General features: G+C 45.1%; 1 protein-coding gene across 1 annotated transcript in view; it reads left to right on the plus strand.

Annotated features, from left to right (window-relative positions):
* BRINP1 (BMP/retinoic acid inducible neural specific 1) overlaps nucleotides 1-24,683 on the plus strand; it is a 181,557-nt gene extending 156,874 nt beyond the window's left edge. Inside the window, exon 8 of the mRNA XM_060013319.1 lies at nucleotides 23,119-24,683. Coding sequence (XP_059869302.1) covers nucleotides 23,119-24,259 — 1,141 coding nt within the window. The 3' untranslated portion in view covers nucleotides 24,260-24,683. The remainder of the gene's footprint in view (nucleotides 1-23,118) is intronic.
* Nucleotides 24,684-26,491: the final 1,808 nt, after the last annotated feature.

Below are 26,491 nucleotides of genomic sequence, written 5' to 3' on the forward strand. Positions count from 1 at the left end.
GGTTAACTGATGAATCAAACAATTTATTGACTGAGGGCCTTTGCTCAGGGGCTGGAGTAGAGTGAAGCAAAGGAGGCACCTACCATGAAGGAAGCACTCCCTCCCCCGGTCATGCGAGGACAGGGTCCTCACCTGGGAGGGAGCGCCTCCTCAAATGCCTACCTGCCTCGCTGGCCTCACCCTAGTCCCAGCCCTGCTCGCGATGTACCAGGTATTCTGAAGAATGATGGAGAGCACAGGGGTGAACAAGCCAGACAGGGCTCATGCCCTCATAGCACCTAGGGTTTATCAACTTTCTCAGGGACCCACAGAGAAAGAGCGAGAATTCAAATCCAAGTCTCTCAGACTCCACTCTCCCAGGGCATTCATGAGCTACATCTGGGGGTTTTCTGTATTTGTGTCTCCAGGGTTTCCATGAAGGCATCATGGAAGAGTAGGAAAGCAGGCTTGGGTCTGTCCACCCTGCGTCTGCCAGAGCGCTGATGCGTTCATCTGTTTCATGTTTGGGGATTCCACACTCAACTTTATTCAGTGAAAATAGATCCACTCTTAAAAAGACTGAGGCTAAGTCACCTTCACTTAACAGATTCTGTGTCAGCCACATATTTTATCCACAATTGCTACCTGCATTGTACAGATTAGAAAACTGAAGCTCAGAGAGGGCAAGGAATTGGTCCAAAACAGCAGTGTAAGTCAGTAGTTCTCAATGGAGGTGGCTTTGTCTCCAGGGAACATTTAGAAAGGTCTGAAGACATTTCTGAGTGTCATAACACATGTGAGTGCTACTGCAGTCCCCACAACAAACAGTGATCTGGCCCCAAAAGTCAACGATGCTGATATAAGAACGAGAGACAAGATACCCCGACTCTTTGACTCTAAGTACTGTGTTCTTAATCACCCTGCTCTATATGCACTCAAAATTTAAAAAGCACCAAACTCTTTAAAAAAAAGCCCTCCTCTGTACCAACCACCCTCACCCAAGCACTCATTTTCCTCTCGATTTTCTAGACGCAGATCAAATGCTGCCTCCTTCAGGAAGTCTTTGCTGATTACACCAGCCAATATGGAGGGCCCCTTATTTTAAGTTCCCATTAACCTAAAACCCACACATTAGTCAGCAGATTTTCTTCTGTTTCCCATAATAAAACCTTCTCCTTTTGCGCTCGTCCATGCTCATCTCTGTTCTCCCCATTCCCCCCAACTTGGAGCCCCTTTCTTTTCATCTAGCTTGTGATCATTGTGAAACAAATGGAATTTCGGCCGGCAGTGGCTTACTTGTTGAAATGCTGCAGAACCAGGGACTAGGAAAGGGGCCCAGTCACAAAATAGCTCCCTTGTCATCTGTGACAATTGCCCAAACTGCCACCATGAGTGAGGGTCTGAAGTGGATTCCATTTAGACCCACTGAGCATCAGTCAAGTGACCTGCATCAGGACTGGGGGAGATTCGGAAGTGAACGCGGTGACAGTGCCGTGAAAGATGTCTCTTAAAGGGGGAGTGAGGAGGAGATCTGTTGGCAGTCGGGAAGAACTCCCCACATATATTAGCTTGCTAGGGCCGCCACAGCTAACTACCACTGACTGAGTGGTTTAAACAACAGAAATGCATTTTTTCCCAGTTCTGGTGCCTGGAAGTCTGAGACTGAGGTATTGGTTATTCCTGAGGCCTCTCTCCTTGGCTTGTAGCTAGACATCTTCTCCCTGTGTCTTCACAGGGCCTTTTCTTTCTGTGTATCTGTGTCCAAATCCTCCTTTCTTATAAGGACACCAGTCCTATTGGGATAGGGCTCGCCTCAATGACCTCATTTTAACTTAATTGCCTCTTTAAAGACCTTATCTCCAAATAGAGTTACATTCGGAGATACTGTGGCTGACGACTTGACTGTATGGATTTTGGGGGGATATAATTGAGCCTAGACACCACAAGAGGTGGCTTTTGATCAGATCCCTAAGTGGAGAAATGGTGCATCCCCAGGCTGACCACACTGGCTGTGCACCTGGGCAAAAGAGTTCATACTTAACCATTACCAGACTTTAAACAAAAGCACCTGTCAGTGTTGCTGGCTGTCACTCCAGAAAATGAAGTGGAAAGTCCAGAAGCCCAAAGACACGGGGAAAACACATTGATTAAAGGTGAGCAGAGTGCCCAGGGCACAGAGTGTAGAGCACCATTGAGCACACTGGGTCTAGGGAAGGCTCAGGAGGGCTCCAGAGGAGAGAGGAGCTGGACAGGCCTTAGAAGGGAGGAAGGAGGGACAAAATCGGGTAACGGGAAGAACACGGAACAGAATCGGGGGTTGGATGAGACTGCACCCTAACCTTAGCAAGCTGTGGACCTTGAGCAGGTCGCCTCACTATTCTGAGTGCAAAACCTGTCCACATCTGTAATTTGCTCTTCCTCTGCAAGGCACAGACAGCTAGAAATACCCTGCCACCGCTGGGACCTGCAAAGAAAGAACTCGCAGTGTTGTCATCTCTCCTCCTGAGATAAGAAAACTTGCCCTAATCATTACATCCCTCCTTCACTCACCTGAAGAGGGTGCCTGGAATTCCACTTTGGCATGTCACTCAATTATATTCATTTAGTATGTATTGGATACTGGGGTGGGCAGGGGACATAGAAATGCAGCTGTGCTGATTCGTCTGAAGCCTTCCCAGGAGAACTGAACCTCCTTGCTGGCTGTGGGCTGCTTCCTGCCATCTGAACCAGAGGCTTTAATGAGCGTCTCTCACACCAGCAGGCAGGGCACCTCCCTGCCACGAAGCAGTGTCAGACAGAGGTGCTAACACTGGGGACCTTGGGCCACCTGAGCTGAGCAAGCTGGAATTTGCAAATGAACCACTTGCTCTGCTGCGGTTTGTCTGTGTCCTGGGCTCCATGGGGGCTGAGTCCACCAAGCAGATGCCATCACTTGTGTCAAGAAGGGTGGCATTGTTGGGCGGGGGTGGGAGAGGGAAAGAGCCCGGGTCTTTAGCAGCACACGGACTGGATCCAAATCCTGGCTCCGTTTACTAGCCACAGGGCTTTATGTACGTCATTTGCAACGTGGGATAATTGCGCTAGCCTTCAGATTAAGTAAAAAGCCTGACTCAGTTAATAGAGAGTTGTCACTGAGTGCGGGTTTCCCCCACTATCCGAAAATAGAGCTTTTCTGTGAAACCTTTCATAAGCTGAAATGCCATAAAGCAAAGAAGCAATTACCTTTCTTCATAAAAGCTAAAATCTTTGGATTTCTTTAGGTTAGTGAAAACATGTCTCTTGTAAGGTCTTTTGTAAAAGCGAAGTGGCATAAAGCAGACTCTTGAAAAGCAGGGGACACCTGTATATGGATTCTAAAGATCAGGCACTGTTCTAAGCATCTCATGTGAATTAACTCACTTCTCCCTCACTGCAGCGTTACAGACTAGGTACTCTTACGGTCTTACTATTTCTACTCTACAGATAAGGGAACTGAGGCACAGACGGTTTAATAATGTACCCAAGGGCAATAAATATTATTTTATTGTTACTTCAAAGACGTGTTTACCTATAAAATCTAGTGAGAAGTCAAATATAGATAATTGGTTTGAAGGCATACTGGAACTTTAATATTGAGCTGGACGGCAAAAGGGGGGTTCTGTGTATCAGTTGTTGCCAAACAGTTCACCCAAGATTTCTGGGCTCAAAACGACACTTATTATCAACTCTCAGGATTCTGTAGACTGACTGGGCACAGCTGGGGCTCCCTCAGGTCGGCTGGGGCTGGGGTCACAGGGGGCCTTGACTGGACATCCAAGATGGCTCACGCCCAGGGCTGGCAGGATGCTGGCTCTACACGTGCCCTCTCCAGGTGGCCTGGGCTTCTTGAAACACGACAGCCTCCTGAGACTAAGAGGAAACGGTAAGGCTTCTTACAGCTTAGCTTTGGAAGTCAGAGAGCATCACTTCCACCATATTCTGTTGGCCAAAAGCCCAGCCCAGATTCAAGCAGGTGAATGCTGGGGGTTGTGGGTCACTGGGGGCAGAGGGAATCTTTTTGGAGTTTAAGCACCACAGGATAAATTGAGTATAATTGGAGGTAGAGGTGACTATCGTATATGTAGGGCAAATAAGATGAATGATAATAATAATCACAATCACAGAGCAATAACAAACACTTAACTGAGCAGCTATTATAATAGGCAATAGAGCTGGCTATGTATAAAGATTCTGGAGTCAGACTGCCTGGGTTCAAATCCCAGATTTATTGCCTGCTCACCTTATAACCCTGGGGAAGTTACTACCACCTTTGAGCCTCAATTTTCTCATCTATAAAATGAGGCTAATAACAGTGCCAATCTCATAAGGTTGTTCTGAGGATTAAATGCTTGAACCCACATAAACTGTTTAGAACAGGGCCTGGCACACAGAAAACACTCAATACGTGTTAAGCTATTTTTCTTATTTTTACCAGGCACTGATTTTGCATACAAATTGCTTAGCCCACAGTAATATTCAGTGAGTCTGAGTGTTGATGATGACGTATATTTTTTTCATCTAATCTTCACATTATCTTTATGAAGTGGATGCGATTGGATTTGTTTTATAGGTAAGGAAACTGACGAGGCAGAGATGGAATTAAATTAACTTGTCCAAGGTCACAGGGCAGATAAGCAGCAGGACTGGAAGGGTCTTGCTGACTCCATGGGTGGGTGTGGCGGTCAGGAGCCCTGTGCAGGCTCTAGGAGGCGAGCAGAAGCAGGAGAGGCGGCTGCGCTGGGTTGGGGCACCTTGGCCTGAGTGTAGGATGATGTCACAGGCAGGGTGAGCCCCTCAAGGTCATGTGGGTGATGACAGACCAGGAGTAGAGTTTTATAGACCCTAGTGTAGTGTGCTGAGATTCAAGAAACGGCACCAGTTGTAGAACCCGGAATCAGCTCCAGAGCCCAGGCAGACACACCAGACACAGCCCTGTAAGTACAGAGAAGAGGTCAGGTTCAGTGCAGGTCAACTGGGCAAGGAGTTCCTGAGAACTTACTCTGTGTGGGGCTCTGGAAGCATTAAGATAAATAAGACCCATCCCACCCCCAAGGGTCAGTGCTTGTTGGGATGATGGTAGCAGGATTAATTCCAGACCACACCTGCCAATGGGGAATGTAACACCCAACCAGATTGGGTTTCCATCACGTATTAGGTAATTTGGGAGGTCCCAGGGATACTGTGGTGGATTTCTTTTGGCTTGTGCAGGAGCTGGCCCTAGAGTCAGACCACAGTACTTCAGTTAGACAGGTCGAAGAAAGGCGGGACCCACAGGGAAGTTTCCTGTGGATTGTTTCGCTACCAGGATGTCCTTATGTTTTGCAGTTAAAAAGGCGGAAAGACTGGGAAGTGGGCTTTGAGTTTGGTCACTATTACTAGACTTTCTGAACCTTGGTTTTCTCATCTGTGAAACAGGCAGCATAATTTCTTCATCCTGCCTCAGAGGGTCTCTGGCTCACCTGAGATGGTATGTCTGCCAGCACTGTGTAAACTCTGAGTGCTCTGTGAAAGGGGGCTCTGCAAGCAGGGTGAACTTGGAATTAAATTCATCAGGAAGAGAATGGGGCTGAGTTTAGGTTCAAGGTAACACTCTAAGGCATTTCTCTTGCCCCGGGCACTGTCCTACACACTTTCACCTCATTTAATCATCATGACAACTCACCTGGCAGCCTCAACTCATCCCATGTTATGAATGGGGAAGTTTAAGATCCAGAGATGTTAATTGACTCGCTGAAGATTATACATCAAATAAGAGGCAGGATTCAAACCCTGGCAGAGTCCTTTCCCTTAACATCTATGCTATTCTACCTGCCCCTGAGGCAGGATGATCCAAGGTGTTCAGATTACCTGCCTAAACTACAAACTGCAATGTGATGGAAATCACCTCTCATTGCAAAGGAGGGAAGGAAGCAGGGAGGGAGGGAGGAAAGAAAAGAGGAAGGGAGAGAGGGAGAGAAAAAAGAAAAGCAGCACAAAATCAGCTTGAGCAGTGAACTCTGCTGGCTTCTGTGCAATTCCATAAATGTTTACTGACTACCTGGTCTCCCGTCCTATGCCAGACACTGTAAGACACTTAAAGATACAAGCGAAGGGGTCTTTGTCTTCAAAGCATCATTATCTAGCCTCAGGATGTGCTTTTGAGAAGGACACTTGTTTGAACCAGAGTTCAAGTCCCCCTGGCTGGGCCCTGTTGTGAGCCCGACTAAGTCCACACTGGATCTGTTAGCATATATTTCAGAATGAGAACGCTGGGTGCAAAAAAGGAGCCTTGCGGGGCGGGTTCAGGCTGAGCAGAGACCAGGTGCACCTCACCTTTAACCAGGGCAGCTCTTTAGCCGTTTTCTTTATGAGAATTCTGCGTTAAAACTCATTTGGGAAAATAAGGTGATTTTTTAATTTTTGCTAAAACAATTTGAAAACAACTGGGCTCAGTTATCTCTGAGGTCCTTCCCAACTCCTAGGAGAAATATCACTCACAGAGAGTGACAGAGTAACTGTTCAACTCCAAAATATTGATACAAGAATGGAAATTGAATCTTTGAACCATATTGCTTTCTGATGATGCTAGTCAATTTTCATGAGTAGCCTACAGTTCAAACTCAGATCTTTTGCCCCAAATGACAGTAGCCTTTTAGCTAAGCCTCCCCAAATCTACTCAAATCACTTTCTGATCTATGTTCCAGGAGGCTGTCAGAATTATTACTTAAGAAGCAAATTTGATCTCGACAGCCTTTGGTGACTAATCCCTGCTCTTAGGAGAATGGGCACACTCTTAAGATGACCTACAGGTCTGTCGTGATCTGGCCTCTGCCTGCCTCTTACTCTGTGTTTCACACCTCTTCTTGGCTCGCTCAGCCAACTCACTAATCTTTCAATTCACTAGGTGTGCACACTCCTCCCACCCCATAGGCTTCACACAGGCTCTTCCCTGAAGCTTTCTTCCTTCTTCCTTATCTGCAATAGTATCTATGCATCTTTCAGATCTCAGCTCAAAAGCCTGTGCTCCTTGCATTGAAAGGCTGTATCAGGACTTGTTTAATATGTTTTCCTAGCGATCTGATTTCCCAAATGAAGCCCAAATCTCAGTTTACCACTGTACCTTTGTTTACCCAGTTATTAACACCTGTCTCTCCTGTGAGACCGTCAGCCCCATGTACGCATCTGGACCCATGTTTTTTTTATCACTTTAACAGTATAACTCCCTAGCATGGTAATTGGCACACATTTTTTAAAATGTGCTCAATGAATGGGCAAATAAATTATTTTCTACTTGGGGTCCCCAAAACATGTTGACACAATATTTTAAAATTGTATGCATTGCCATACAAATAATCTACAGATTTTTCGCATACTACATTGTATGTGGTTTAAATTGTCTTCTTCATTTACAAAGGAAGGAACTAAGGCCAAAGGGAGTTGTGACGTGTTCAAGGTCACTCTGGGAATGTGTGAACAGAGCGTGATTAAAATTCAGACCCTCTGACTGTGACAGTCCAGGCAGTAAAATGGAAACTGCAAATTGAGATTGTCTTTAATTGACCTGCATCCAAATTCTGCAAGGATCTGTTGTTAAGTCCACTACTTTGGGAAATGTGCCCTAGTGAAAAAAAAAAAGGACAAAAATAGACACTTCTAAGAGTTTACTAAATTCAGTGAGATGAAAAGAAATTCCTAGCACCAACTAGGTGCTTTAGGACAGCGTGATTTGATATTTTTCCCCACACCCTGTCCTGATTTTTGTAGCGGTTATAGTATTGTAAGACAAAGGAGATTCATGGAACTTTAACTTGAGGGCAGGCAGTATAACTATTGGCATTTTTCCAGTGACTCCTGGTCTTCGGTTTCTTTTTACTTCTCATGTTCACGTGGACTTGACCCAGCCCCCGGGCTTTAGCCAGGCACAATGTAATTATGCATTGTTCGGATGAAGATCTCTTGGGGGCATCCACCTCAGGCTTCAATCGTGGGGCCATAGCTTCTGAGCCCAGGTCAGCTTTCTACAAACTTCCTGCTCCAGACAGCGTTTAATTGGTGTCTATGGAAAGAGTCCAGCTACCAGGATAATCGTTCTCTCTATTATGAGAACCTTCAGTATCCACACTGATTTTGATTCTTCTCTCTGAACCCTATACTTACTTGCCTCTGGATTTAATCTCCACAGACTCCTGCTGGGGGGCAGAGGGGTGTGACTTCTTATCTTTTATTGAGCTGAAGTCAGTGTCAGTTTATTAGGCTGACAGTCCCTGCTCTCCCACTTATTAGATGTGTGACCTCAAAAAATCGCGAAACCTACCTGAGCCCTGTGTTTCCTCACCTGTATGATCAGGATAATAAGAAAAGCTACCCTATGGAGTTGATGTCTCAGTCAATTTGGATACTGTATGTGAAACCTCTTCATAACCTATAAAGAAATGCACAGATGCAATGTTAATATAATCAAGAGCACAGTAGTAGTAGTAGATGCTAGATTTTTGATGAAGACACTGTTTCTGCTTCTAAGACACAGATCTTTCCATTGGAGAAAATAATTCATGAGCCCAACAAAATGTAATAACGTAGTAGAGAGGCAATGAAATTTCAGATACTTAAGGCTTTAGACTCTGGAATCTGACAGACCAAGGTGTAGACTGCCATTTACTAACAATGGAACGTTGGTACAGTATTAAGTTATCTGAACTTCATTTTTCCAATTGACATGGTGGAGATAAAATGATACCCACCATCGGAAAAATCAGTAAAAGAACATACATGCCACTGTTAGCACATAGTAAGAAGTCAAGCACAGGCTCCTTATCAGACAGATTTCGAAACCAATGATTTCTCAATTAACAGAAAAAGTTAAAATAAGGAACGCTAAAATGTATGCAGTGCTGCACATATATAAACACAATTTATTTTAACTTAAAATATATAAATATATATTTCTTGGCCAGCCTTTTGAAGTCGGGCCAAAATCTTTTTTGAGGGTGTTTGTATAATATATTCCATTTGATGTTTTCCTGGCTTTCTTGCATAAACCACACCGGTAATTATAGTATAGTATACTATAGTATAGTATAGTATACTATATATACTATATATAGTATAGTATAGTAATTATAGTATAGTATTTCCAACTTTGGTTTATTCAGAGTGGAGCAGTAGTTTACAGACTCTTAAGAAGCAACACCTAAACGTCTGTAGGTTTTTACGAACCCTCCCAGTCTTCTCCAGGTACTTCTCCTTTATTTAAGTGGGTGGCAATTCTTTCATCAACTGGTCTTTATAGAATTTTCCCACAGAATGAGTTCCCACAGAAAAAAGCTCGCATTTCATTGATTTATTTGACTTTTTTTTATTTCAAAAAGTTTAATTTTTTAATCGCTTTGGAAGAAAGGAGAGCGATAGTTAAATGGCATACTCAAAGCTAATTTGCTTACATCTTTAGTGTTTAAGCCAATACAATTTATCAGCTAATATTATTTCTCATCCTAGACATTTTTATGCTTTTGTGTAGCGTTTTACAATTATTGTCCAAACACAAAAATAGAGATCTAAACATACTTTTCATAAAGTAGAAGACACATTCCTAGAATACTTTGGTCTCAGGAACATAATAGCAAATACAACTGGCATAAGCAGGTTTGGGAACAAACAAAACGACTCTTGGTAAATGTGCTTGTTACTTGGAGGGACCAGAAGCACGTGGGCTTTGTAGGAGGGTAACCGACCCGCCATGACTATTCAGTGTGCCAAGAGCATCACACATCACTCTGATCAGATGGAAGGGAGAGTGTCAGTTGTGTGCCAAGTCACTACAGGCAGGTCAATTTCAGGAGCTTGTCCTGAGACAGCAGCTCTTATTCCTACTAACTCGCCATGATAATAATAGTTAATGTATAATAACTATTTATTATGTACCAGGCACAGCTTTAAATGCCTTACATAATTTACTCACTGAATCCTTACAACAGCCCTGTAAAATAGATGCTGTTATGCTTCCCATTGTATAAACATGGAATTTGAATAGCAGTAAAGGTAAGAAAGGAGAGAAATGTATTCCTGTCGGGAAGACTCTAGGAATCGCCTTTTCTCTTTGCCTGGATTGTTCTGTTCATCCTTTAAATTTCAGATCAAACCCCCAGTTCTTAGTGATGCTTGTCCTGGCACACTGGACCAGGTTGCACTGTCAACAGTTATGTCTTTACTGCATCCTGCGTGGAAGTTTCTTCTACCCCCGGCACGTTTCCAATTGTGTGTTTAATCCTAGATTTCCCCTACTTGATGACAGATTCTGTGAGGGCAGGGACTCTGTTTTTCTTGTTCACCAGTGTATCCCCCCCACCCCCGCAGTAACAGGTAGAGTGCCTGGCATAGAATGACACAGCATTTGCTGAACTGAAGTGAGGGACCATTTGAGACGGAAGTTGAGGGATGATGATGCTTTGAACTTGGGGTAGAGAGAATGTCCTGTGTTGACATGAGCTTTACCACAGATCCGTGGGTTAAGGCAGTGGTTCTTAAACTGGCGCGGGCATCACAGTCACCAGGAGGGCCTTTTGAACACAGATGGCTGGACCCCACCCCAAGGTTTCTGATTCCTTATGTAGATCTGGGTTGGGTCCCAGGTCCCAGGTGATACTGATATGGCTGGTCTGGGGACCGAACTAACCTTGGATTAGAAGCCTCTCTTCACTGCCATAAATATGTTCTCATCTCACAGTATGTGCACTTGGTCAAAACCAGGCAAAAGTTAGTTCCCTTGAGGGAACTGATAGGATATTGAGAAGGGGTGAAGGGATGGGGGGAGGGGAGGAAGTGGTGTCTTTGATTGAATAAGTTTAGGAAATGTTGAATTAAAAAAACAATTAAATAGAGAAGGGGTCATATGCATTTTTTAAAAAAACTTGTTTGGCCATAGAACCATTCTTTTTGAATTCTTTTTAAGGGATTGGGTTCCTCAGCTCACAGCCTTGGAAAAGAATGATTTACTCCAGGTTAAGAGGCAATGACCCAGGTTATTTGGTGTGCTACCACAGCTTGTGATTTCCTGACAATAGAGATCCTCATCCTTCAGCCAGACTTCTTCGAGTTGAGTTTCCAACACCTCTGCTTAAACAGATGCTAATGGCTCTGTATCCCAGCATGTAGAACTGCTGCTGAGAGGTGGCAAGACTGCTAACCAGCAGCGGCCAAAATAACAGCAGGAAGGTACTCAGTCTCTGGTATAATTAGGGAATAAATTTACCTCATTTGGCTTAGATATATTCCCAATTCTAAAAAGTAAACTATTACTAAGACAAATACCTTATGTATAAGACAGATACCTTACGTATAGATTATTTTATTTTGCGAAGGGCTGATTGTTATAATAACCTGGGGGTTGGGCGGAGCTAGAACAAGGATTAGACTCCCCATGTACAGGTGAGAAAACTAAGGCTTACAGAAATTAATGACTGGTCCAACATTATGAAATGATACCCCTTCTTCTGTTGCCATCCTATATAAGCATAGCCCTTTGTTCTTGTCAAAGAATATATACCTTAATATTTATACTGAATCTTCATTTATCCATGCATTCCTTCATCCAGCAGATATTTAGTGATCACCTACTAAGTGCCAGGCGTTATGCATGAGGTCTTGGTAGATGATGAATAAGACAGGGGTGCCTCCGTTTACAGAGATCTTGAGCTCTAGCAGGTAAAAGAAAACCGGCACAGGACTGGGCCTCTGCACCTGTGCTTTACCTTAGGAATCTGAAGCTCAGGAAGGTTAAATGGCCTAAAATTACAAAATCATAAAATGTCGTGGCTGTCAGGGAACCTAAAAGATCATCTAATCGATTCCTGTCATTTTATTAAAGAATAAAATAGAACAGAGTGTGTCTTGGCCAGAGTAACTATATTGGTTTTGTATTGTTCTGTAACACATTACCACACATTTAGAGGCTGAAAGCAACATGCATTTATTATCCTTCAGTTTCCATGGGTCGGGAGGCTGGACCTGGTATAGCTGGATCTTCTGCTGATGTCTCACAAGCAGAAACGAAGATGTCGAGAACCCACTTCAAAGCTCAGTCTGGTTGTTGGCAGAATTCACTTCTTTATGGTTATAGGACTGAGGTCACTTTTTCCTTGCTGGTCATTGGCCAGAGTTCACTCTTAGCTCCTAGAGGCTATTCTCCAGTCCTGGTACATGGACCATTCCATCTTCAAAGGAACAGAGGTGCAGCAAGTCTTTCTCAGGCTTTGGATCTCTCTGAATTCTTTTTCTGCCAACGGCCAGAGAAAACTCTCTGCTTTCAAAGGGACACCTCTAATTAAATTAGGTTCACCTAGATAATCTCAGTATCTTTACATCAACTGTGCCAAATAACAGGACACAGTCTTGGGAGTGATCTCTCACCACATCCACAGGTCCTGGGGGTTAGAGCCTGGAATCTTGGGGAGGGAGGACATTTTTCAAGTTCTGCCTGGTACAGTTACATAGCTTGGTAGTAATGGAAGGAGGAAGAGAGATCCTGACTTCTCTCTGGGGGCTCATGGTATATAACAGTTTAAATATCTATTGCTGTTTAACAAATTGACCCAAATTTAGGGCCTTAAAGCACCAATCATTATATTATGCTCATGATCTATGAGTCGGGAATTTGTGCCCGAATTGGCTGGGCGATTCTTCTGTCCACATGAGGTGACGCGACGTCACTCATTGCTATTTAGGTGGCAGCTGGGCTGAGCTGGAGGTTCTAAGAGAGCTTCACTCGCATATCTGGTTCCTTAGCAGAGGTGAGCAAAAGGCTGGGCTCAGCTGGGCAGCTCTGTCTCTTCAGGGTCACTTCATGTGGTCTCTTCAGCAGGGTGGTCAGCCTGCTTGTAAGTGGCCTCAGAGCTCTAAGGGGGGAGTTTTCCAAGAGACAAGAAGTAGAGGCTGCTGCTGAGTCCATAAACTAAGTGAATCACTTCTGCCTTAACTGTATTGGTCAAAGGAGTGGTGGAATCTGCCCAGATTCAAGGGAGGGGAACAGAGATCTCCTGTCTATGGGAGGAGTGTCAAAGGATCCGTGGCCACCCGCCGTACATTGTGGGTTTGTCATTTGTTTATTTTTCCATTGTGATACATTTTAGTACAGAGGTTCGTGCACTCTTCAGAGACCTTATGAAGAAATATCTTGTAATACAAAATTGCCCTTTTGAACCTTTGTCAATCAAGACAAAGTTTGTTTTAGCGGATTTATCGTATGGCTTATGCCCCTTGCAACATGCTTCGGCCTAGGTACGTGTTTTGTTGTTGTTCTTATTGTCTTGTTTTGTTTTCTTGGAAGCTGGTTAAAGGGAGAGAATATTCCATGATATAAGTTTTATTATTTGGTGGGGATGCCAGAAGTGGGAAGGAAGGAGTTTCCAATCATGGATTAATCTCAAGCATGCACTCTGGAATGCAAACATAACCATCAGACCCACTGTGAGAAGAACCTGAACCAAAGTCCCATTGATCACCTGACCCCCCCCCCATAAACACCTATGCTGATTAGTAGACCGCAGTGACATTTTGTGTCTCCTAGAAATACTATCAGTTCAAAGCCAGTGTCCAGTAATCCTTGAAAAGTATGAATATTTCCTTTCCCCCAATGCACAGTCACCCAGGTAAAGGGCTGCCGGTCCCCTTGGGAGAGGTTGGGGAAAGATGAACGGTCTACATTTGTGGCTGTGTGCAGGGTCCTTCCTTCCTCAAGGGAAAGATTCTGCCTCTGGCTTTCCAGGTACTAGTTGTGTGACCTCAGGCAAGTCACATAAGCTCTGTTTCCCGTGGACTAAGCCTTGTCTAGGCATCATTCCACTTCGGAATTCTGAAAATCTGCCACGCTAAACACGCAGACAGCTCCACCTACCAGAGTTAATTGCTACTTTGACAGTCCCTGACCTACTGATGTGTGTGTGTGTGTGTGTGCACGTGCACGCACCCTGGGAGGAGGTGGCAAATTCATGGCAAGGACCTATTCTGAGTGTGTACTAAATTGTCCTATTGAGGAAGAGGTACAAGCCAACAGATAACCCTGGGCTAGCTCGGGGTAGCCTGCTGTCAGTCACAGAATCCTAGAAGTACCCTCCCAACCATGGGGCAATGAAGCTTTTCACTAAGAATATCTTGTGCATTTCTTTTCTATTTACGGAGGTTAAGAAGGCAGTAAGTCCTAACCCCATGGCAACCCAAGGATGCACAGTCAGGGTGAGGGGCAGGGAGCTGCGTGTCGGCAGCTGAGCTTCACCATGAGTGATGTGCAGGGTTTGTTCAGCTCAGCGCTACCAGGGATGTCTCCATGCCCATCCCTGTTTGTCACTGTACATCTGTAGCAAGTAGGGAATTGACTCCCTTGGTTGATGTAAGGCAAGAAAATAAGTCTCTCCAGACCCTTTTTGTTGCTTTTAGATTTTCAGGGTTTTTTTCCTTCCCTGGGGCTCAGAAGTGGCTTCTTGTTCTGAAAAAAATCTAGAGGCTTAGAGGATTGAGTCAGAAATATAACTAATTTCTTAAAATTTCTGTAGCTCTTTATCCTCTTTAGCACCATTTCCCTATGCTCCTGCCCACCTCCACCCTCCAAATCGACCAACAAACTCACATCCGGGTGAGTTGTAATCTTAGTGATGGGACAGCTCACTGGTGACCTTCAGGAAGTCACGTCACCTCTCTGAGCCCAGTTTTTCATATCCTTAAAAATCCTTGATACCCCTCAGCCCAACCTATGACACAGAAAAGTCGTGAAGATCTAAATCAGAGAACCAAACAGAAGAGCTTTAGAAAGTTTAAAAGTGATATAAAAATGTAACATATTGCTGCCTTAATAGTGTTTTTCTGGTTGTTTTAAAGGACGATTTTTTGGGGTAAATGTTTTATGGAAGTGTTAGAGATATGTAGCAAGTGAAAATATCGTTAAGTGTACAGCAAGATGAATTTTCACAGGATGAATTCCCACATGTAACCAGCGCTTAGATCAAAGAACAGGGCGTTATTAGCGGTGCAGAAACCCACTGTGTCCTCTTCCGATACCATCAGCCTTCTCTTCCAGGGAATTATGCCTCTCATGGCTCCACACACGGTAGCTCAGTTTTTCCTCTCTTTGTGCAGTGTGGCCCCTTTGGTATCTGGCTGTTTTCACCTTTCATTCTTCCGTGAGATTCCTTCATATTGTTTTGTGTGGTTTTGGCATATTCATTCTCAAGAGTATTCCGCTGTGTTTCTAGACGTCCATTCTGCTGCGGTGGTCACTTGCACAGTCTTCAGGCTGGGGCTGTGGCAGAGTGCTGCTGTCTCCCACACGCCTTTGAGTGAACGTCTATGTGCATTTTTGTTGGGTGTCTACTAGGGAGGGGATCGCTCAGCTTTACAGATACTTCAGTAGTTAATTCCACTTTCCAAACTTGCTGAACGAATGATCTCTCTTGCAGGTAGCATAGAAGAGTTTTGATTGTTCCACATCCTTGCCCATACTTAGTGTTTCTCATCCTTTTTATTTTTATTTCAGCCATCCTGCTGCAGAGGTATCCCATCGCAGTTTTAATTGGCGCGGTCCTGATGACTAATGACGGGGAGTTTCATGTGCTTGTTAGCCTATTGAATATCCTCTTTTATGACATGCCCGTTCATATCATCGTTATCAGTTGCCTACTTTCCTGTTTGGTCCTTTTTTTTTTTTTCTGGGACAAATCACATTTATTAGACAGTTTAGTGAGAACCTTCTGAAGAAAAATATAAGTTGTGATAATTGCATCTACTCTGGTTTAAAGAGACCCAGGAAGGAGTGGCAAACTCAGGCAGCATGAAATGCCTTTGACTAGCCCAGCATCCAGCCAGTGTAGGAGTTATTTATGTACTATAAGTATAGTCTTTGGGTAAAGATATTGCAAATATATTTTCTAACTAACCCTTCTAACTAAGGGTTGTCTTTTCACTCTTTGAATGGTATCTTTTGATTCATGTGTTTTAATCCTAATATATCCCTATTAATCAACATGTTTTTTCCCTTTATGGTGAGCTGTGTTAAGAAATCTTTGACTACTCCAATGTCATAGGGATGCTCCTCTGTGTTTTCTTCTAAAAGGTGTTTTGTTGATGTTATTATTTTACTTTTCACATTTAGATCTGCAATCCATCTGTTAATGATTCTGGGGTATAGAAGAGATTAAGTATCAATGAGAGTTTTGTTGTTGTTGCTGTTTTAATATCAATATTCAATGGACCCAACAATATTTATTGAATTCTTTCCCTGGATTTTTAAATCTATACTTATTTCAAAGGGACCATTTTCTTTGGGAGCTCAAGAGGAGCACAATAGTTTGTTTTCATGAGAGACAATGTGTACCTACCTATGTTAGAAGCTCTACATACATTATCTTATCTGATCTTCAAAACAGTCCTGCAAGTAATGTATTATTATTCCATTCTGTAGTTGAGGAAACTGAAGCTTAGAAAGGACCAGCAATTAGCTCAAGGTTAAGTAATGAGCGGAGCTCTGATTCAATACCCCATCTTTTCTGACTCCAAAGCTCACATCTAGCTCTTTCTTCAAGCATCATGGTGACAGCGTTCATTAGAACTGTGGAGGGTGAGTGACAGGGAGACTAGGACATTAAGCTATAATCAACTGGGCTGTTGTAGTAACTGAGAGGAATATTTTTACCTGAGAGGAATATAAAACACAGTTTTCCTTTGCCCTCAGTAATAATTATAGTTAATGGTCAATCACAGATAGCTTCCTTTCACTGCGAACCTCCCAGGAGCTTCACGTATCTGATTCTTGATCTGAAGTTAAAGTGTAAGGTAGGTGTTACCTTTCCCATTTGACAGATAAAGAAACTGAGGATCAAAGAGGTGAAGTGATTTATCCAAGGTCAAATATCCACAACAAAATAGTGGTAGAACAGATCCAGCATTTCCTTAACTGACTCCCATGTCTGTTAACTGGCTCACCCCCCGTCACTGCCCAGATCATTGATCTAGATGACCACCACTGTGCTTCAGGGTGAGGTCCGTTACACCTGGTTAGCCCCTTCTCACTCTCTCACCTTTGGTCTGTATGTCATTCTCCTGCCTGACTTCCGCCCAGGAAGAATAAAACTCTCTGGCAGCTCTCCACCTGGGAGCTTCCTGCCGCTTTTAGCATTTCTGTCAGCCCTAAAGAAGCTTCTGGATCCTTCCTCCTTACCCTCAGCACATCCATGCCCCAAAGCAAAATGCTGAATTTGAACATGTAGCTGATGTTGCCTGTCACCTCCTTCCAGACACAGAGCTATGTAATTTGCAAAAATTGTTTCATAATCCTCCCCAGTTAAACTCCTGACAACCTAATTTAAAGGTTCCATCGGGTTTTCTCTTTGCTGCTCTTCCCCTCCCCCCTTCTACCCTCTGCCTCTGCCCTCCACCAATAAGACCTATTGCCTTCATTCCACAGTTCCAAACCAGAAAGCATCTTCATCGTGGCAAGGGACCACAAAATTCTTCTTTGGGTTTTTTCTTCCATCGCTATGAGCTGTTCCATGAGGCTCTTTGACATTATGTGAAGAACTATCAGAAGGAAGGAAAACAAACTATTAAGTCAATGATAGAAACTCAAGGAGGGGAATGATTAAAGCTAAATATGAATCTGGGGAAAATGATGAACACAGACTGGGTCTGATGGCCAGTTATAATTTACCCTAGCACATCCATAAATCGAGGCTTCCTTCAGTAGAGCCCCAAGCATTCTGACACCATTGATATATTCATCTTGTATCAGCACTATTCCTGTAACACACACACAACAGAGTCATACACAGCACACCCCCTAAACAGTGCATCATCGGAAACCTAAAAACAACTGTTTGCCTTCCCAGTCCAGCACTAGTCTCTGGTCTATAGAGTACACAATTTGTAGAGTCTTAGGAATTAACAGAAGAATGATTGATTGATTCAGAACTCTGATTTCATTTTTTAAACTTTCCTCTCCCTTTTAAATAAACACTCCTGGTAGGCAAATGGGACTTACGGATTATAGTTTTCTATTTTAGCCTAAATCTGTTCCCCCCTTCTCCTTGGCACTCGATTCCTATGATCTTCCCTAAAATGCCACTGGCCTGGCACTGCATTCCTGTCTTGGGCAAAACCTCCAATTAAAATCAGCAGGAAGTTTGCTTGAATTAGGAATCCCAGCCTGGGCTTCCCACCAGGTGGTTCCGAAAGGGAGGCGTGCCCTGTTGAAAGCACTGATGGGAAGCCCTGGGTGGCATAGCCTCTGTCCTCCAAATGATGAGCGACTCCAGCTGTGTCACCAGGAGGCCTGTCAGGTCGCCAGAAAATCCTGGCTGAGGCAAAGACAGAGCCTGCAGGGGAGCAGCAGAGGTGTCCCCATGGCCCGGAGCCTAGCTTCTCCTCCAGCCTGGGTTTGAGAGTGTAGGAAAAGTACAGCGGGGAATGGAGGGAACACAGGGTTTGGATCCAGAAATCCTGAGCTCTGCTCTACGTCCATGCTGTGTGACCATGGGAAAGTCACAGTCCCTCTCTGGTCTTTCATGCCCTCTCCTCCTCTCAAAGGAGTCCTGTCTCATGGGGCTGATGTAAGGATAAAGGCTGACTGCCATGATATAGAAAGCACTCAAGAAACATTGATCCCCACCTAAGCAACTAACTCTCAATGTTCAGGTCTCAACATGAGGGAGATGGGCTGGATATTTCCAAGGCTGCTTCTTGAAGGTTTTCTGCTTCTGTGGTCCAAGTAGCTTCATGTATAACCTCTGTGGGAGCCTACTTACCAGGCCCCAGGGTTTTCCAGCTTTAGGAATAAAAATGCAGCTTCCTGCCCTCCCCTCACCGCTGCTCCCCCCACCCCTCCCATCATAATGAACTGCAATCCCATCCAGCAGAAAGATGCTGATTTGGATGTATTGGAGTTCAGCTTTGGCTGCAAAGAGAAGATGCTTTGGATCCCCAGGGACAGAGAAAAGCATCTGAAATCGCGGTCCTCACTGCCACACACTGAATGCCTTGCAGTGGGTCTGCGTCAGCCCTCTGTGAAAACTGCCCCCGCCCCATCTCTCTGGAGCTATTAAGCCGCTCGTCTGTTGCCAGAGCTGAGGTGGGCTGTCACCAGCCAGCCTGGGAAATGGTATTTATAGACCGCGTTCCCGCTTACCCCTGGTCCCCAGCCTCTCCCTGAGCACTTGTCGGTGAGCTCCAATTATCTGTGAATGGAGGAGAGGGATCCTGGCAGGTCCAGGGGAAGCAAGGAGTGTGATAATAGGCCCTTCACACATTCAAAGTTTCAGTATTTTTCCATTATTTCAATATATTTCTCTTCTTGTGGACTGCTTCCTCCTTCTTGCTGGCTTTGTCGTTATAATTTTACGTTGTGGTACGTCGGAAAGTGCACTGGTGCTGCAGTTAGAGAACTTGGTATTTGAATGTGGACTGACTCTGTGATGTCAGACAATTTAGCCCACTTGTCAAGGCCTCACTCTCTTCACCTGTGCTGTGGACGGTTCTCCATGCTGCTCTGGGAGAGCTCTGGCACAACGCCTGGTACACAGTGAGCACTCGGTGGTTGTGAGCCATTGATTCCTTGGCTGATTTAAGGTGCTGCATGCCTTCCAGCGTGGCAGGGTTTCTGAATATCAGCAGTTACTACCCAGAGCACTTGCTGGAGATGGAGAAGGTGTAGGAGATTGCCCTGATTGAGGTGGACTCCTCATTATCAGAAGTTGCTTGTGCTAAGGACAAGCATGCAAAAAACTGGGACGAGCTTGTTTTGTCTGGTTTTGCTCTTCTCTTCAAAATGAAGGACTGAAATCTAAGGAACGTTCACTGACCTTGGGAATCGGGGCTCACCAATAACATTGCTCTCCGTCTGACCCCCACCCCCCTTTCAGAAAAGGATGGTTTGCCCTCCCGTGGCCCCGGGAGCTACGACGCATGAAGGCTTGCCTGAGTGTCTTCGTTTCCATCCTGCCCACACTAATTTCATCCCGTCACCGTTCCCCTCTCCAGCCCTCCTCGTCCACAGCCCCCGTCTGCTCACCTGGGTCGGGCTCCCTGTTTCCCCCTCCACCTCCATCACTGAGGCCGTTCCTTCTCTCCTCACGCTTCCCCAGTCCCCATCTCTCTCCTCCATTCTTTCTCCTCTCCCTGGGCCTCGCGCTCCCAGCCCCCCTCCCCGTGCCCCGCCTCTTAGTCCTCTCGCAGTATCATTAATGCCTTCTTTGATACAGCCCACAACCTCACGATTATTCTGGGGTCAGGAGATGCAGGTGCCAGGCAGTTCTCTGCTGCGCCTCAGAGGGCCTCTGTCCCCAGTCCCTCCTGCTCGACGGGGCTGGAATCCTAATTGGCCACTCGGCCTTTTGCTTGTGGCAGCCTCACCGGGAACTTGCATCTTCCTCTTTTCCTCACTGAGAATGCTGAGAGCTCAGCCACAATGAGGCATTGATTCAAGGAGTGGGGGGATGCGGTCCTGACAAAGGGTCCCAATGATGAGACACGAGAAAGGGGGCGCTCTACGGGGTTATAGAATGCCTTGCAGATGGGAACAGAGGAGCTGTAAATGGGGTACTGTCCTGTCACTTGGAGAGGGAGTGACGGGGCAAGTGTGGGCCATTTGAAAGAGGCATTTTGAAATGACGCTCTTGTCAGATGGAACCACACGCAATCAGAGACGTGTGGCGTGCCCCTGCGGCTCACAAAAATATCAGATGACTCATAGCCGATATTCAGTCAATGCTCTGGTTGGGGAGCTGGGAGCCGCACGGCTCATTATCATTCCAGCTTCGTCTCCTGAAGGCTGGGCCCGCTGCTGTTCTCCAGGCTGTAATGGGATTGGTCCCACGAAGCAGAGAGCGCGGAGGCCTGGAGCTGTGCGGGTGCAAGGTATTGAAAACTAATTCTGCAGTTCGGGAGAGAGAAGAGGAGTTTGTTTGTTTGTTTGTTTTTTAAGTGATAAATAAGAAAAATATTAATTTTTGTCTGTTCATTCATTCAGGAAACATTTATTTAGAGCCAGGCTCTGAGCTAGATGCTCAGGGAAGGAGGGGGTCCCCTCTCTCCAGCCTTAGAGCCTGGAGGGGAAACTGACCAAAAAACCAGGGGTTTCAATACAGTGTTTTGAATGTTATGAGGGAGGTTTCATTGCCAAAGCCAGGATCATTCTGTGAAGTTAAAAGGCAGAGCTGTTTCAAAGAGCGCTCTAATTATTCCTCCGCTTTCTCTCAGCCGATAAGCACCTCCTTTAAAGCACAGCATCCTGGGAAGCCGTTTCAACAGTATCCATTTCCAAATGTCCCAAGTAACCACACGGTTTCCCTCCAACCCCAGAGGGATAGTGAAATCCCTGAGAGTGTCTCAATGCCTTCAAAGGAAGAGCTTATTCTCTGGGATGAGAGTACTTCTTATTACCTTTTTAATAATTGGTCTATGCCAGGCTCTGTGCTCAATGCTTTAAATACACCGTCTCATTCAATCCTCTCCCTCACTGCCTAAGATGGGCTTCATTATTCTCTTTTTAGATATGGATACTGAGGTTCAAAGACACGAAGTATCTTGTTCCTGGTTACAGAACTGAGCCTCGAACTCAGTTCTGCTTGGGCCAACACACATGCTTTTCAATATCAGGCGGTACTGCCTACCTCATGGTTCTTGGGCTTGGTGACTGTGGCTTGGCAGTGGAAATGATAGAATAGGTAGATCGCTAGCACTTCCTGCCAGACGCAGTACAATGCAAAAGGGCTTCCATTTCCAGTTTTCAAAAATGCGGATCAGGAACCACTGCCGCCACGGTCATCATCATCGTCAACATCACCACAGCACGTGAGAGCCTTAAGAAAGGCTTCCTTGACTCTTGTTTGAAGAGCTACGAGCCAGGAGATTCCTCTACTCACTCATTGTATGATTTCACCTCTGAGCTTCTCTTACCATGTCTAGAAAGTGGAGCTGAGAGTCCCTTGGCAGGAATAACAAGAACTAACTTTTATGGAGTCCCTAACAAACACCTACCAAGTTAGGGACAAAGACTTCACAAAACAATTCATGCCATCCTCACCACAGCCCGGTGTGGGGGGAATTCCCTGGGCTCAGGAGTGGACGTGCCAGGATTTGAAGCGATCTCGGACTGACCTCAAGTCCCAAGCTATTTTGGGGATGTGGTTGTGAAGCTCAAGTGAGGAAATGGGAGTGAATGTACCCTGTGCAGGGTAAAAAGTGCTAGACACATGTAAGGGATTATTTGTAGCGTGGAAGAGGGGACTTGCACAGAAATGAGGAAAGATGAGAGGCCACTAAGCTGACTGTCTTACATCTTTTTACCTATTCTTCTGTTGCTTCTTATCTGATCTAGTATGTACCTTCACTGGAATGTTTCAGAGGCTGGAATGTGCGGACAGGCTTGGGTTTGTTTATAAACATGTTGAGGGGCTGTGGAGAGGGGGGCCTAGAGGTACATGTTGTGATGGAAATTTCACTGACCTGAGAGTTTGGAGCTCTGGAAAACATGGGGGAAATAACATCTTTCTTACCTGTTCTGAAAAGCCACTAGGAGGATCACATAAGACCATAAATATGGAAGTACTTCCTGATCTCCAGAGTAATATAAAATATAATTTGTTTTTGTTGAAGTTTTTGGATGTTATATAACCTCATGGGAGGAATCTGTGAAGAGGGTTGAAACACCTGGCGCAGGTTAAAAGCATTAACCCCTAAATTCTTCTTATTGCTGGTCTTTTACAATCTGTTGTCATCCGGCAGGGGTTTTTGAGTTCATACGCTTTAATTTTCTGAATCAAACTTCTGCGGGACGAATGAGTAATACAATTATAGAGCTGCAAGGGCTTCAAAGAACATTCACTCCAACCCCTTCCCTTTACAGATGAGGACACTGAACATTAGAAGGGTACAGTACAAGGTCGAGTAGCTGCTCTGTGGCACTACCAGGAACTACAGTGTAGTTCTTGTAGTACTATCATAGGTGCCCTTCCTATGATAACTGTTCTACCCAGTCCTTTCATTCTTTGGGCAGCTCCACTTTGCATTAGCAGTTGGATAAGCATAGCCCCACTTTGCATTACTAGCTGGACAACCACAAGCCCACCCATGATGGTTAACATTCTCCATCTCACCTCTACCCCTCAGGACAATTCAGCAGTGGCTTGCAAGGGTCCAGTCGCTTCTCTACTGCAATGAGAACGGGTTTTGGGGAACCTTCCTGGAGAGCCAGAGGAGCTGCGTGTGCCACGGCAGCACCACGCTGTGCCAGCGCCCCATCCCCTGCATCATCGGAGGGAACAACAGCTGTGCCATGTGCAGCCTGGCCAACATCTCGCTCTGCGGCTCCTGCAACAAGGGCTACAAGCTGTATCGAGGCCGCTGCGAACCACAGAACGTGGACTCGGAGCGGAGCGAGCAGTTCATCAGCTTCGAGACCGACCTGGACTTCCAGGACCTGGAGCTAAAGTACCTGTTGCAGAAGATGGACTCGCGCCTCTACGTCCACACCACCTTCATCAGCAACGAGATCCGTCTCGACACCTTCTTTGACCCCCGGTGGCGCAAGCGCATGTCCCTCACTCTCAAGAGCAACAAGAACCGCATGGACTTCATCCACATGGTGATCGGCATGTCCATGCGCATCTGCCAGATGCGCAACAGCAGCCTGGACCCCATGTTCTTCGTCTACATCAACCCCTTCAGCGGGAGCCACTCGGAGGGCTGGAACATGCCCTTCGGGGAGTTCGGCTACCCGCGCTGGGAGAAGATCCGTCTCCAGAACAGCCAGTGCTACAACTGGACCCTCCTGCTGGGCAATCGGTGGAAAACGTTTTTTGAGACGGTCCACATCTACCTACGTAGTCGGACTCGGCTACCTACCCTCCTACGGAATGAGACTGGCCAGGGCCCTGTGGACCTGTCCGATCCCTCCAAGAGGCAGTTCTACATCAAGATCTCGGATGTGCAGGTGTTCGGGTACAGCCTGAGGTTCAACGCCGACCTCCTCCGCAGCGCCGTGCAGCAGGTCAACCAGTCCTATACGCAGGGCGGCCAGTTCTACTCCTCTTCGTCTGTGATGCTCCTCTTGTTAGATATTCGGGACCGAATCAATCGCCTGGCCCCCCCTGTGGCCCCGGGGAAGCCCCAGCTGGACTTGTTCTCGTGTATGCTGAAACACCGCCTGAAACTGACCAACAGCGAGATCATCAGGGTGAACCACGCGCTGGACCTCTACAACACCGAGATCCTCAAACAGTCAGACCAGATGACAGCCAAGCTCTGTTAACCTGGACTCTTTGCCACAGGACGTTCCCTTTTGTTGTACAAACAGAACAGAACCAAGCAAAGCAAAACAAACACAAATTTGTAAAATGTAATTAATTAATATTCAAAGGAAAGGAGGAAAAATCTTCATTCGTTGGAAACGAAAACATTCTAGCAACTGTATAAATCCGTTGGGCATGTTTGTTATTTCTATACTCTGTCGCGAAGAAGGGTCTCAGCCTTGGGAGGAGCTTGGAGGGAGTTGCTTCTTAGGCCTCAGGTGCTGTATTGAGGGGGGAGATGAGAGAGAGCATATGCAATGAATTGTAAAGATCTCTGCTGTGCAGGTGCTAAGATTAAACACTAAAAAGAAAGATATATGTAATGTACAACCGACACTGCCATTTTTCCTTGTGGGAGGAAATGGACATGGATAAAGAAGATATTTCTTCTTCGGTTATGATTTCTTTCCTCTTTATCCTTAATTCCTTGTGGTTCTTTTGATTCATTTGCACAGAAGGGTGGGGATGCAATGACAATTCTGTCTCACCCAGATAGCTTCTTTCACGCTGCATAAACTGAAGCTAATCGAAGCTGGGCAATAGGTGGGACTGGGGGAGAGAGGCATTCACATAATCACAGGGTGTTCAAAACAGTAAGGAACCTTGGATATCAGCTTAGTGACCTCCTTGATTCAGTTTGGGAAATAGCCTCAGAGAGAAATGGCAGCCCTTGGCTACACATGGTTACTGCCTGAATAGCGATTTGAGCCCTGCCTTCTGACTCCGTCTAAATCATGCTGGCCACTTTTGTGTTTACTCCGACTAAACTGCCAAGGGATGAGGGTTTCTCAGTCTCAGGTTGTTGTGATAGTTCTTTTTCTTTTAATCAAGAAACCCCTTTTACCTACCATCTCAAAAAAGAAATGATGTCAGATTTCCTAGAAATGCTTTGCATAGTAAACTTTAGTTTGACGAAAAATCAATAACCAAAATAAAATAGGGTAGGTTTTAATATTGCATTGGTCTGCCAGGCTGACTTCCCCAGGTAGGTATCTAAAAAAAGGACCTTTAACTCAATACACACACATACACACAGACACACAAATACACTAACACTGCCACTTCTTGGGCATCGCTGAAAACTGAGAAGCCTTGTCTGGGACGTGGGGTTTAAACTGAAAGGAGAGATGCAAGAAAGAAAACTCAAAGCACTTCTGTAGAGGATTTGGGCAAATACCATTTCTTACCAGTTCTCCAGGAACTCTGCATTTATCTTTTTGCTAGGGTGGTACTAGCTAGAGGTGCTTCGAATCTTCATTTCCAAATTGGCAGAGAAACAGGACCACACACTTCAGGGTTGGGAGAGAAAATAGGACTCTTCTGGTCTCGACGTCTGCCCAGTGCAAATCTCTTTACTGTCTTTGGGAGATACCCTTGTTTGCTAACTGGACCATTCCAGGAACAGGAAGCTCATTAGATCTATCTTCCACGTTCCTTGGATTCCCCTTTCACTGGGGGAGAGCAATAGTGCTCATTCCAGCTTGTGTTACAAAATAGAGCTAATTATTAGATGGTTCTCTGTACCTTTACCAGCTTCTGTGTACCTTTCATTCACTGGTTCCAGTCCTAGAATGTGCATTTTTTCCTCATGTCAATGCTTTTGTATATAAAATACAAAAACTATCTCAGGGGTCACCAGAGTCTGTAATAATATGACTCAAAGAGAATACCTGCCCCCTTATAGTTTATTTTAAGATGAAAGGAGAGGGCTTCAGTGCAGAAGAAGTAAAGAATTATCTAGCTTATTTCAGTGTGAGTGCGCAGGGGGGAGTGGAGGGGAAGATATATCCTGTGTTTTGCATAGTGAAATTCCAAATGTAATGTTCCAGTTTTTAGTATGAATTAGCATATATTTTGATACGAACTTTAACACTTAATGTGCACTTCACACCAACATAGTTGTTTGACCTCAGATTTTGAGAGGATTCGGTGTTCATTTAGGTTGGAAATTCTTCATGCCAGAGGTCACATAGCAGCTATTTATCAAGCACAAGATTTTGCAGAAAGTCAGTAAATTATTAAACATGTCTTCAACACCTAGTAGATGAATGAGGCGTGCCAGAAAAATGAGATTTGGAAGGAAATGGTCCATGCTTCTGTGCCATTCACACATTAAGGAAAGAGACATATGAACCAATTAAAAAGTAAACAGTAATTACAGTGCACTATGATGAGTGCTATTGTGGGGTCAC

The sequence above is a fragment of the Delphinus delphis genome, chromosome 6 (genome assembly GCF_949987515.2).
Source record: "Delphinus delphis chromosome 6, mDelDel1.2, whole genome shotgun sequence".
NCBI lineage: Eukaryota > Metazoa > Chordata > Mammalia > Artiodactyla > Delphinidae > Delphinus > Delphinus delphis.